Genomic DNA, 13,953 nt, shown 5'->3' with positions numbered 1-13,953 from the left:
CAGAGGGAGGAGTGTTTCTGGAGCTGCACTCAGCTCCTCCCACTGCACAGGCATCTGCTTAATGGCCCTTTTGGACACACAATGACCTGGTGCCTGAGTCCTTATTTTCCCCTTCTGGAACAGTGGGTGAAATACTAATGAACTTTGCAGGTGTCACTCCATCGCATGAGACTTAGACCCCCCCCAGTTATGACTGTTTTGTGCTGTTCCTCACAGGTGAAATTTGTGCTTTTAAAATCCATGGGCAAGAAATGCCCTTCGAGGCCGTTGTGCTGAACAAGACATCTGGAGAAGGTCGGCTTCGAGCAAGGAGTCCCATTGACTGTGAGCTGCAGAAGGAATACACATTCATCATCCAGGCCTATGACTGTGGGTCAGGACCAGGTGGAACAAACTGGAAGAAATCTCACAAGTGGGTAAAAATAAGGAGAAATACGTTTTTGCTTTGGCATAATTTGCTCCACAGTCTATGTTATTGTCAGGTAGAAAGCAAACAAAACAAAGATGAACCATTGTTGCAATATTCCACCTGTTTTTTCACTCCTTTTTCTGTTAGAAAACACATTCTTTTTCGTTTGCTTCGGTTGAAGCTTTGGACAGGACTCCTGTTCAAGTGGATAAATTCATCTCAGTTTTGGTTTCTGTTTTCCATTCTTGCTTTCATGTTGAATACATCCAGGTCATAGAAGCTGGCTTTCAATTGATTTTTGCAATTTTAAAATAGGCTTTCTCTCTGTTCATCTCATTTCAAATGGTAAGAAGAGAGGAGTCATCCCCTTTTTTTAGTATATGTATGTCATAAGCTGAGCAGTGTCACGTTTGAACAGTGTCAGTGTTTCTCTGAGAAAGTGAAGTCCTCTGAAGAGGAGTGTATTGAAGGTCAGTAGGTGGTACTTTTTACTGTGGAGCCAGTTCCCTGAATAAGCTCAGGTGGCACAGTGGCTTTTTTCCCTTTGAATTCATGAAACTTAGCTCCAGATCATTTGTCATTAAAGCTGAATTTAACTCACGTAGATGTATAAGTGCTGTACAAATAGTTAGTTTTGCTGAGAGCCGTTATCATAAATGATTTATAGTAATCATTCTTCCTTTCGCTCATCCAGGACACACAACAATTAAAAATTTAATTAGGTCTATAATGCATTCTGAAGTTTTCAGGATATTTAAGAAGAATACAGATTTAGGAGGAAGCCTGCAATAGCAGATAACTATCAGATCACAGAAACAGGTTTTGCTTCACAATATCAGATTTTATGTTTCCCCCTCTCACATCAGTAACAATCTGGTAGAAATCCAGTTGTAAAAGGTTTTGGTCTAATCTTGACTAAATGAAGTCTGGCCCACTGCCACCAGACTGTCTAGTACCACACACTCAGCCACACTGCCTGGGGTCCCAGCCTTTATTGGGGCTCTGCCAGTACATCCCTTCTGTGTCCCTCTGTCACCCTGCTTATCAAACCAGCAAGCAAATCCTTCCAGAGCAAGGCCTTTAGGGTTTACTCACTAAATACCAAAAGGCCTTGGTGGGCTACGTGTACAGAGTTGTAACTAATTAAAGGGTTAGATGATTATCATCAGCTGAAGGTGAAAGCCTTACTCAATATGGCAGAATGTTTGTAAACTGGCCATTTTTAGGTAGTGGATATGGAAGACTACCGTGATTTTTTTTCTCTTTGCTTATTTTACTCTGTAGTGATATCACTGATTTTCTGCTGGGGTTCATTTTTAGAGGCAGACCTTAACAGGGAGCACCATGAAACCCTCTCCCTACAATCCATAGCAATAGACTTCTACCTAATGCCACACTAAGATACTAAATTGGGCAAATTAAACATAAAAATTCAGTAATATCTCATTTTAATAGGTGCTTACATAGTTTTCTAGATATGTTTTGTTAGTCTTTTCAAGTGTTTTGAAAATAAACTGTTAGTGAGGTGTCACCATAAATTAGTTTTTCTCTTTGATATTTTCTGTGCCTATTTTAGGGCAGTGGTCCATATCCAGGTGAAGGATGTCAATGAGTTCTCCCCAGCATTCAAGGACAGTGTGTACAAGGCCTCAGTGACAGAGGGGAAGATCTATGACAGCATCCTGCAGGTGGAAGCCACGGACGAGGACTGCTCCCCCCAGTTCAGCCAGATCTGCAACTACGAGATTGTCACCACAGACGTGCCCTTTGCTATCGACAGGAACGGTGAGTGCTCCACACTCTGTCTGCAGGCCTGCCAGGCCTGGGGCACGAGCCAGGGAGGGAACTCCAGAGAGAAATCCTGTTCTCATCTCTGGGAATGGAGGAATCCTCACACTGAGCAGTTCCATCCTTTTTGTGTAATACTGGGGCAGAAAGCGTCACAGTAACCTCCTGTGGAAGTTTAACCACCAGATTTAGGTGAGCAGCATGATTCTTGGTCACTCAGTCCATTCTCCTAATTGTGTCAGATCCCATTTCCCATTCAAGTGATGGCATTCCCCAAGGCAGCATGTATTTCCCAGTGCAGGGCTTATTCACTGGATTACAGCTAATCTCATGAAGCAGAGCCTGAATATGTAATATTCTGCATATGCCTATTGATTTTTAAAGCTTTTAGGATCACAGGTCCACAGACTTGCCCAGTTGTAGTGCTTCCTGAAGTGGATGCATTATTCTGCAGCATGGAAGAAAATGTACTGTGGAGAATTAGTACAATTTCTTAAGTTTTTGTTGGTTTGTTTTAGTTGTGTTTTCTGAGGAATATATTTTATATTTTAGGAAAAATAATAAGCCATATAAGGTTTTCCATATGCAGCAGTTTTTGACCTTGGTGGCCTTGTATGTCAGCTTCCTGGAACAGCAAAGAACATGGAACTGAGTTTGGGAATGGCAACTGAGATGCATGCAAAGTGTGTGCAAGGTCCTTCCTCCCTTCTCTGCTTGCTTCAGACAATGAAAAATAGTTTCCCCAGAAGAAACTGTCTGTATATCCAGCAGTGCTCTGATTTCTCTCCTAGTAGAAGCATTTAATCCATGTTGTTTGTAGGAGGAGAATACAGTTTGGAAGTTGAATCTGATTTTTGTCCAAATTGTAAATTGAAAGCATGCATGGAGCTACTGTTTTCTTTGAGCAGTCATTTTCATGTTGGGATGTTTTCTAAAAACTCTTTACCCTGTTAAAAATTTTTTAATCTGCTTTTGTGCAGTTCTTGCACAATGCACAGATGAGCATCAGAAGACAACCTGTTACATCAATAAATTGTAATGACTTTGGGGAAAAATCCATCTCGTTATCACACATTGGGAAGCAAGTACGTGGTATAGGAAGTGCAATTGTGAGAAATATGTTTGTGTTTGAGTAAATGAGGGTAGCTGGCACAGTAATCCAGTAATTCTTGTGAATGCAGAGAACTGCACAAAGGATTTTTTTACAGCAAGTTGGCATTTGGAAGGAGTTATTTTGAAGCAATTCCCTAGAAGATTTTCCTCTCCATGGATTTTTTTTTTAACTGGGAGATTTCCCATGTTGTCATGAAAGAAAGTTCTCTGTGTCTCTGAATCCATTTTTTTCCAAGATTCCATGTCTGTGTGTAGGTACTTAGAGATTGTCTCATAATTTCCTGTGGGGTTTGTGGCAGATATAAGGGACAGAGAAAACCCTGAAATTGGTGTGATACAGAGCAGTCATTTCTACTGCTTGTGCCTTTTCAGCTCCTATCACACAGAGCAGCTGCCTCAGGAGTGCTCATGTCTTTTTACAGTCAGAGACATGATCAAAAGCATGGGAAATGTCAGGAGTCCTTGGTTACATCTTTGTCCTCATGTGCCTGGGACCTGCTTTTCAGCAAAGGCAATGAGAAAATCATTGATTTAAATGTGGCTTTAAAGCCTGCAGTGAATAATTGGTATGAGGTTGTAATACTTGCAGTTTCTTGGTCATGAATTCAATTAATATTTTTGATCTATTTGTTCATTAAAAGAACAGTGCTGCCACAACCAACAGTAATTGCAGTCTAATTTGCAATTTTTTAAGATAATGGTAATTGCTTAAACCCACTGGGATTAGAGACAGAGTTACAATAGATGGCTATACTTTTATTTTGTGACAGAAATATGTTGCTTAGTTCCAACACATTTCACTGCTGAAACAGTGAGACACTGCTGTCTCTCTGTGGCAGCTGATACAAACTTTCTCTGGTGCAAATTCTTTGGAAGCATGCCCATTTTTATTCCCTGTAGGGTGGTTAAAATAGATGTATGAGATGCCTGGAACTGTCTGGTAATACTGTGCTAATTAGGATTTTGTTAACAGGTTTTTTTAGCCATTGTGAAATACAAATCTAGGTTCTTGTGTCTTCTGCAGGTTATGATTTTTTTATGCTTTTCAGTCACCCACATGTGGAGGAGCTTCATTGCTCAGAAAGAGGATAACCAGATACCTTAAAATCAAATCTAAATATTGCAGGGGGCCCCAAAAGATGGAGGTGGGGGTGAATTGTGAGGAAAACATGCCATTGTCTGCCCCATATGGTGGATTCCTTTCATGACCAACATATGAAAATAACCTCAAACATAAGTCTGTAAAAAGATGAAGCTATTCCATCAGCTCTTTTTCTTTTGACAGATCACTGTCTTGTTAGGTAAAACTTATTTCTTGTCCCTAGATCCATGCATGGAGCATTTTCTGGCCTTGAAAAATTATAATACACATTGGGGGGAGGTTTGCAGAGAGGCAGAGAGAGCCCTGCAGGCTGTGTTGGTGCACAGGCTGCCTCATCCCTGCTCCATGGGAGGCAGGAGTAGGTAGGCACAGGAAGCAGCATCAGCTTGGGGGTATTTCCTACAGGTCCTTGTAACTTAGGCACTTTGGGAAGGTAATATAAAACTTCCCAGTTACTTTTGACAACTCTGGCCCTCAGTATGTGATTTCCTTGTGGATAAAATTACTTTGTGTTCTGAAACTACAGCACTAATAAAATTCAGTCTTGTATATGATGAGCCAGACTTGGAGGGTAATGAGCTCTGAGTCATAAAATACAGTCATGTAAAGGCAGAGGACAAATTTATGCTTTGCTGTGCAAAGAACTGTGATTAAAGGTATAAGGCGTAATATGTTTTAAAGTAGCATTGCATGCAGATTAGTCTCATTTTCTCCTTAGCAGAGAATCCAAGTCAAGTCAGTTACTGCAGCAGTATTGTGTTGGATTTTTTTCAGGTGACAGAAAAATTAAAGCACAATGCACAGATCTGCCAGCAAAATGCATTTCTGTTCACATGTCTTGTGCTTTATTTGTCAGGGGTTATGGTCAGATGATCTGGGAACTCAGGTATAGATATAAATACAGCCATGGCTCTGACCCAGTCTCACCTCAAAAATGAGGATGACTCTCATTTTCCACCCAGCTCTGGAGAACATTTCACAAATGCATGTTCAATGTGAAGATGAGACAGGGACCTATCCAGTCCATTCAGGTTTTATCAGGTTACAAGTCATAGACAGGACAGGATGTCACAGGATCCCCCTTTAGAGCACCCAGAGCTGTGGTAAGAGCTGTGCAAACTTCATATTGCCAGAAAAGCAAAGGCAAACTTCATAGCTGAGCATCTGCATTTGATACTTACATATTTCTTAAATGACAGATTCTTTCCATTACTGTTTAAAAATGAACCTTTTTTGACAGGAAGATAAATTGATTTAGTAACTGTGGAATTTAGGAGGAAATTGCCATACTAAATCAGTCAAGTCTTTCCCCATTCTTGTGACTGCTCCAAAGTAAGGCGAAAGAGCCAGAAAAGGATTTCTATATCCATCCATCCCTAAAACTGACCTTGAAGAAACAGAGGTGTAAATGTCTGTGTTCTCAGGAAGGACTTTTTATATTCCTGTAGTCACTGATCTGCCTTTTGTTTGAAAATTGGTTATAGCTCAAGGTTTTTCCAGGAAAAGGCAGATATTTAGGAAGGCTAAAAAAAAAAAAAAATGGTATGGCCTAATTTTGAATTGCTTAGAAATGTACTTACTTCTCCCATTAAAATTTTCTGGTTTTAGTGTTATTAATTACGTTTTGTCTATGGGTGAGATGTAAACAGAAACTTTCAGACTACCATCTCTAAAACTTTAATTAGTCTGTGTTTATAGTGCTTCCCTTCTATGTCTACTTTTTAATCGTATTGATTAAATTATAAAAACCCAAAGAATAATAAAGCATCAGAGGTAAGAGAAAGAAATTATTAGGAAGTCAATAAGTGATGGGGTAAGATCTCCAAGTCATCCAAATAACCTTCCAAAATAACACCTAAGAGTAGGAATCTTTGTAGTCCAAATCTGAAATGGCCATAATGAAATACAGATCTTGGAAGACAGATTTAATGAAATGCAAATATGTTGTGATGATTTATGAATCTTGTAGGACAGTTAATGTGCCACAGAAATTCTAACAATCTGCTAATGAAAATTTGGACAATTTTGGTTTCTTGGTAATTATCTTTGCTGATCACAGACTGAAATAATACCAAGGAGAACCCAATAGGGAAATATAAAGATTTGTGTAAGAAACAATATAATGCAGAAAGGACAGAATAATTGAGCAAATATAAAATCAGTAATTAAGTATATACAGTGGCAGTTTTTCATTAAATGCACTACTCAGGTAACTCAGGATAGTAACATAGGTGATTAGTTTGTTTTGTCAGTCACTATCTCAAAAGCCAGTGAAGTAGTTGGTGTGGTTGTTGCAGTTCTTGTGGGGAGGAAAGAGCTGTGCCTGTGGCTGGCCTGAAAATGCCTGGCAAGATGAGGAACCCCAGAGAGAGAACTCCAGAGTGTGCAGGACATTGCCCTGCTTCAAAATCAGCCTTCAGCAGCTTGTTCCATTTCTCATTTCAAGAAATAAAAGTGTGAGAAGCACTTGTCCTGCTCTGTGCCCTGCTCAAAAAGGGAGCAAGAGAGACTCAGAGTCAGCAGCAAATGGGGTATTGGGGCTGACTTACAGCTGCAGATGCAAGGGTCTGTTTAAGCTACAGGTTTGGAACCTGAGGGTGGTGGTAAATGCAAAGCAACCTTTCTTCAGGCCTAACCTGGAAAGTTTTGCATCTATTTCAATTAAACTCCTAAAGCTGACTTTAGTGTCGTAGTAGTAGTAAGAAAAGTGGTGGGTTCTAACAAGATAAAGAGTGTGCAGCAGAGAGATACCTGCTAAAAGTCTTCACTTGTCAAATTAATGGAGTGAGACTTCTTTTAAAAAGCTGCATTTGTCTGCTTTCTCCCGTCTCTCACTCATTTGAGTGAAAAGAAAAAAGAAAATGAAACCCAAATGCCCAAATCTTACCTAACGTTTTGTGCCTAGTAAAAGAGACTTTGGCCAGCACCTGTGGGGATCAGTTCACTTCATCTGACTAAATTCCAGGACATGGGGCCTGCCTATTTCAATTTTAGCCCAAACAAATGGATTTTGCTGATCCTGGGTTGAAAGCAGTTATTATGTGTAGCACTGCTGCAGAGTAAGTTTGTTCCTTGAATTCTAGAACAAAAATTCTCATTCAAAGAAGATTTGATAAAAACAAACAGCCCTGAGCAAAAGCATGAAATTAATTAAACAGGATGAAGTTTCAACTTGTGCAAAAAGTAAATTTCAGTGGAAATGGACAGAATTAAAATGCAAATAGAAAACACATATATTTTGCATGGTGCTTTCCCAGTCCTCTGGGAGCTATTCAGAGAAAGATCTTTCCCTTTCCTTCTGAAACTTCTGATGTCTTTGTTCCCAAAGCAGGTAATTTGTCACCTTTATATGTATGTCAGGTTCAGCAGATAAACCCTGTTGTTGCTGGGTTTCATTTTCCATGTGATAACTCTGTGCTGCCCTATCAAATTCTGGTAAGAACTGTAATGCAGGAGGTGATTCTGGGGTTTCTCCTATTTTTAAAATGTCTCTCCCCTACAGGGTAATAGCTTTTGGGAAAGCAGGAAGATACTTTGGTTCAGCAGTGGATCTCAGGAACATGGCTGTTTAAGCCATGTATTGTGGCAAATCTGGAAAAGGAGTCAAGATGTCAAGATATAACTGCTAATTACTTTTACCATCTTACTATAGAAAGTGTTGTTCAGCAGATGTTTTTTGATAGAGCCATGCTCACAGCATATCCCTCCCATCTTATATTTGCCTACAAGCTTCTTACTGCTCTGCTGGGTGGAAAGAAAATCCTTCCTGTTCTTCAGAACTGTCCTGCCTATGCATGCTCTGTGTGCTTCAAAGAGCTCAAAGTCACAAAGCACTTGATGAACCAGAACCCAAGTGTTGCAGTCTGTGCATGTTTAGCCAAGAATGAATCTCTGAATGTTTTCTTGTGCTGAACTCTAGGTAACATCAGGAACACCGAGAAACTGAGCTATGATAAACAGCACCAGTATGAGATTATGGTGACAGCTTTCGACTGTGGGCAGAAACGTGCAGCAGAAGATGCCTTGGTACGAGTTAATGTCAAACCTGTGTGCAAACCAGGCTGGCAAGGTAAGGTTGAATAGCTTTTCTATTTTAACTTTTTATTTAAATCTCTTTCTTTGGTGTTTTCCCTCTACCTGGCAGTAAGGAAATAGGGTGCTTATTGCACTGGTGTGGAAAACTGCTGCTATTTCTTCTGCCTCATTCCAGGCCTGCTAACAAAGTGGATGATAATCCTGTGTTTGCTTCCATTTCCCATGCTTCTTCTCTAAGTAAAGCAAAGGAGAAACCAGACAAAAAGATGTAAGACAGATTTCTACTTTAATAAATTATCTTATGAGTCAGTCTCAATATTCTGGAAGGTTAAAAAAATGCTGCTGGTTTGCCATTGTCCTGCTATTACTTAAAAGAAAGTTTTTGAAGCCACCATGGCAAGGTACTTCTGCCATGTGAGCTGGAGTTGCTCAGATTATCTTGTTCCAGGTTCAGGATTGGCTTCTGTGGCATGCAGGAGCCAAAGCACCCTCGCTGAGAGGGAAAAGCATCTTTAAAGCAGATTCCTGTCTTCATATTGAGACATTTCGGTAGGAATCAATTAGATTTTCTAAAAAGGCTGTAAGGATCTATACCCTGTCTGGAATGGAGAAAACCCCAGCTGACAATGTCCAGGGAAGATAGATATGCCACTAATTGTTAGGAATTAAGATGGAAATGAGGGCTGGATTACAGACAAACCAATTGGATGTGACCACATTATGCACGTGTCATTCAGGACTAATTTGACCTTCATAACTGTGATTTTTTAAACATTATGATTGAGGAGGAAAAAATCCATTTGGCTGTTGTACTTAAAGGTAAATTTGCAAGCTGACATTTAAAAGAAAAAGGTTTTCTTTGTAAAATGAGAAGCTCTGGTCTGGGGGAGCTAGTAATGAAATGTTTGCAGTAGCAGGATTCGGTTTCCACAGCCCTCATTCAAAGCAGAGCCAGTTTCAGTTTTTTGGGATGTAGTAGTACCCAAATACTTTAAAAAGCATTTTTCTTGAAAAAAAATACAATACCTATGAACTATTTCCACATTCTCTAACTGATCTTACTGTTCAGATTATTTATTCTATAAAACAAATTATGGTCTCTTTACACTGGAGAAATGTTCTCTTTCCATTTTATGGAGTTATCTCAGATAAATTAGTACCCTCAATTGATGAATATTTTTTCATTTCTGTATTTTTTTTTATTTAGGTATTTTATTGATTGAATACGTTTTGCAAAGGTGGTAGTGATGTATTTCTATTGCCCAGTTTTATTTCGCAGTTGTGTGGATGTTATTGTTGTTACTGGTTCCATCAGGTGGGTCTAGACAGCAGGTAGCCAATAAAAGGAAAAGGAACAACCTCAAACGGGTTTGGTCGGGATTTGGGGTTTTTTTGATTCTTTGTTCATGATACTTGTACCTTTCCATGTGTTAAACACATGACTCTTCACCTCCCTGGCACATCCCCAGGTCAAGGAGCACAAAGTGCAAGGGGATATCTCCCACTCAGGGTAGAAGGTCTGTAAGTAAGCAGTTGGGTAGATAGGACTTCATTCCTTAATTATTATTATTTCATTAATTGTAATTTGAAAATGAGCTGCAACGTAATCCTTCCAGAAATTTATACATTTATCTTAATGAGATTTTTTTATGCCTATTTAGTTTTAAAGGTGGAGAAATTCATGTAGGTGATGTTGTTTGCCAGTTTCAACCAGTATCTGTAAAAATCACCTGTTTCTAGGGAAAAAATAAGATCAAATAAGCAAAACTTTCCGAGAGTGTGTCTAGTTGTTAAAGAGGAAATCTGGAGACTAGAAATGGGAAATTTTTTTGGTGTTCTTTCTTCCCTGTGTCTGTTGCTCTGTGACCTCCCCACAAAGGGGCAGCCAGCAGGTTTGCTCCATCTTCTTTGAAATAATGCTATATTTGTAAAGATTGTATGACTACAGGAAGTAAAATAATGGGAGATTTTTGACAGAAAAGAGGAATATGCTGAGTCTTTGGTTCAAATAGAAATGTTGCTGAATGAAACACATAGATTTTTTTCTTGTTCTTCAGTGTTATTCTGAACAAATAAATACTTGGATTTTCAATTTATGGCATTGGCACTTAGTTCCTAAAAGTTAATGGCTTTTGTAATTTGAAATTTTGTAATTTGAAATATTATGTAACTATCATGAATAGAGACTGGAGTAGTCTAATGCAAATTCAGTATTAAAAATTTTAGTGCAGCAAATTTTGATGTAGATGCCCTTCAGATAGCCTTCACTGTGTTGGGCTGGGACAGGGAAAAAGAGGCTTATGTAAAACAATTCAGAATTATTCCTGTTTCTTGAGGCTAACAGCATGTGACTGATATGTGGCAGAGCAAGTGAGGCTCCACAAGCCAAGGTGCTTTCCTTTAATCAATATTCCCTTGGGCTAACAGCCCTGAAGTCTTCATTAAATCCAGGAGATGCTTCCCTGCTCTCTGATGATGGACGTTAATACACCAGCAGCCAGATCCCCACAGACATTTTCAGCAAAAAAGCCTCCTCTTTATTCAGAGGCTACTTGAGGAACAAACTTGACCCAAGCTGACATATGCTTTCTGAGCAGACCACTCTGGAGTATTATTTGTATTCTGAGCAAACTAAAAATGTAAATCAATGAGCTAAATTAATTCCTAATCAGTTCTTTTAACTGGAAATTCTCATTAGTGAGTTTTGTCAAGTGGCTTCTAGAGTCCTGCCACAAAATCTCTTAATGCTAGCCGTGTTTTCATGTCCATGATTTCTAAACTGTGGAGTGACCATGTCCTGCCAGGTGAGTAAAGAACTGCATTACCAAGAAAAGCTGGATGATGACAATACTCCTGACATCATAAAGGCTCCATCTGCAGTCAAAAATACTTTGATTTTTGGTTTAAAGCATTTTTAAACACAGTTATGGTGTTTCCATCCCAAGCAAAAACCTGTTGTCTTCAACACTTTCCCCAGGTTCTGTCTGTCCCTCCAGGGCTCTGCCTGGTTTCAGTTCTGTGGACACAAAGCTCACACTACACTTGTTCCTGGGCATTCCCTTGCAGTGGATTCCTTTCACTGCAGTTGTTTTAATGTCACAAATACTGATTTCTGTAAAGTTATATCTTCCTTATCCAAAGCAGGGTGGACGGACTTGTGGCACTCCAGTATTAAATATTCATAAAGTATATTCATTAAATAGCATGAGGTGAAGTAAGACAAAATCCTGTAATCTAGACCAGTTTTCCTTTGGCTCATTTAAAGTATTGTAATCTTTAGTCACATTTCTCTTACTTTCAGGAACGATTTTCATAAAACTGTTACTGTCCCCCCCTAGTGGGATAACAAAAAGAAATTAAATATAACCCAATGTGCTGAAAGACGCAAGACAGCAGAAAATTGAAAACAATTATTCCTGTACCAAGCTCTCTGCTGAGCAATGTACCGTGTGGGAAGAAAAAGAGTTTAGCCTCAAAAAAAAACAAGGGCAGAATCACGGACCCAAAAATTTGAAAAATGTCAGACATCTGCTCAATTATTCACAATTAAAGCACAAGTTCTTGCTCCCTAAAATGCCATTGATTTCAGACAGAAAATAGGTATTAGAAGGAAAAAACTTCTCTAAAGCAACCAGGTGAATACCCTGGAAAAGTGTCAGAGAGCTCACAACAAGGAAGGCTGGCTGTGCTTCCTGAGGAGATGAGTGTGGAGAAAACACAAAAGTCCAAAACTCAAAGTCAGATTGTTTCCCCTCATGAAGGAACACTTTTTCCAAATTTCATAGGGCCCTGTATAGACAATGGTGACTAACCTGCAGTTGAACAGACAGTTTGGACTCTGAATAGAAAACAGGATTTCTCAGCATCCAGCCTCAAGTGTTTTACCAATCTGAAAAGATTTCTTGCATTTATCTTCCAAGGTCTGTGAACCCCTATGCATCAACACCCACCTACCTAAGAAAGAGAATAAGGTTGAAGTTCTTTAAAAATTCATCTTAAAAGAGACAGTCCTGAAAAATTCAATTACTTTTACATAGTGTTGCCTTAAAAATGGTTTTGAAATAAAAGTTTCTCTTTGTTTATTCACCTAATAGGTTATAAAAATATTTAATAAAGGTGGTTAATGTGTCAAAGTGCATATCATTTCTTTTCTAAGGCATGTAGGGCTCACTAGAGGTGACCTGGGCCCTTGCTATGATCTAAAGGCACATTCCTACCACCTCTTTAAGGTTGAATAGTCATTCAGGGGCCATATGCAGTCAGATCAGCTTGGTCTTGCTGCTGAAGTAAAATCCTTCTTTTGTACAAAAAAGGGCAGGACTTTCCATTTCAGTAGCAGAGTGATATCACACCACTTCTGAGTCAGCATTCCTCAGGGAGGCTGTTTGCAGTAGCTGCTGGGTGACTTCAGAATGGTTTTCATGGGGGCCTTCTAGTAAGATGCAATTACTGAGGAAAACCAAAACCATATTGGCTTTCATCCTGCCAATGCTTTTAACAAGGAGGAATATGATTACTAAGGCAATTGATTATTTGGAGGAGGCTGGTCAAGTGCAGAAGCCTTGCTGATGAGGATAATATTCTTAGTCTTCCGGAACAATTTTAAAGGGCCAAGTATTTTCTGCACTAAACATAAATCAATTTGTATTACTCTTGTGCACACACCTAGCAGCTTAAAACACCATCCTTGTGTTGTCTTAGCTGTAAGACATTCACCTATATTTTTATAAATGAAATTTATTGTGAAGCAGGGAGTCTTTATGCCAGTCTAGGCTTGGCACTGATGTGCATGCACTAGCCACACATCCTTCAACCAGGGTAATCAGGATGAAATATTTATATTCAGCTGTTAACTTGAATGGCACCATTTTAGTAAAATATCCACTCTAAATAACCACTCCAGATATTTGAAAATTAACTGAACTCCAGAGGACAACTGAGTTTTGAGCTTAAAATTTACGTAAGTTCATACTTGTTTTTTTACTTGTATCTACATTGTTTTTACTTTGCTTCGACTACCAGACAGATTCAGAGCAAGCAATCATACCTGTTCCCATCTAATTTTTCAGAAATGTTCTCTTCAGTAAGTTCTGTGTCTGCATAATAGCTAAGTACATCATCCCTGAGCATTCCAGTCCTTTCATGTTTCTTTTTACCATGGCCTCTTACTGAAAACAGTGCTTTGTATATTCCAAGACTGCCTTGCTGTTGCCTGGCCATATCAGATTGGAAATGCTGTTCTTGTCTTAATGGAATCAGCTCTTTTTCAATTTGTCATTTTTCACTGATTTCACAGCAGTTTGCTGAAGTTCCTGAGCACTTTGTGTCATTACTAAGCACTATTTCTGTAACACCAGTTCTCAAGGTTACCTTAATCTGTGCTTAGGATATCCTCTTACTAGATTGACTTCTAGTGTGGCACTGCCTTCCTTTCCCTTCACTGGCAGTAACTAACATGGCCCTGCTCTTGTGCCAGGACTGCAAATGGAAATACCAAATAACATTC

General features: G+C 39.2%; 1 protein-coding gene across 1 annotated transcript in view; it reads left to right on the top strand.

Moving 5' to 3' along the window:
- The window catches only part of CLSTN2 (calsyntenin 2), a 301,241-nt gene that overhangs the window by 228,630 nt on the left and 58,658 nt on the right, over positions 1 to 13,953 (top strand). Inside the window, exons 3-5 of the mRNA XM_056498465.1 lie at positions 217 to 412; positions 1,986 to 2,194; positions 8,332 to 8,481. Of these exons, the coding sequence (XP_056354440.1) occupies positions 217 to 412; positions 1,986 to 2,194; positions 8,332 to 8,481 (555 nt within the window). The remainder of the gene's footprint in view (positions 1 to 216; positions 413 to 1,985; positions 2,195 to 8,331; positions 8,482 to 13,953) is intronic.

The sequence above is a fragment of the Oenanthe melanoleuca genome, chromosome 9 (genome assembly GCF_029582105.1).
Source record: "Oenanthe melanoleuca isolate GR-GAL-2019-014 chromosome 9, OMel1.0, whole genome shotgun sequence".
NCBI lineage: Eukaryota > Metazoa > Chordata > Aves > Passeriformes > Muscicapidae > Oenanthe > Oenanthe melanoleuca.
The sequence above is the reverse complement of the archived record's forward strand: the minus strand, read 5'-3'. Positions and strand labels throughout refer to the sequence as shown.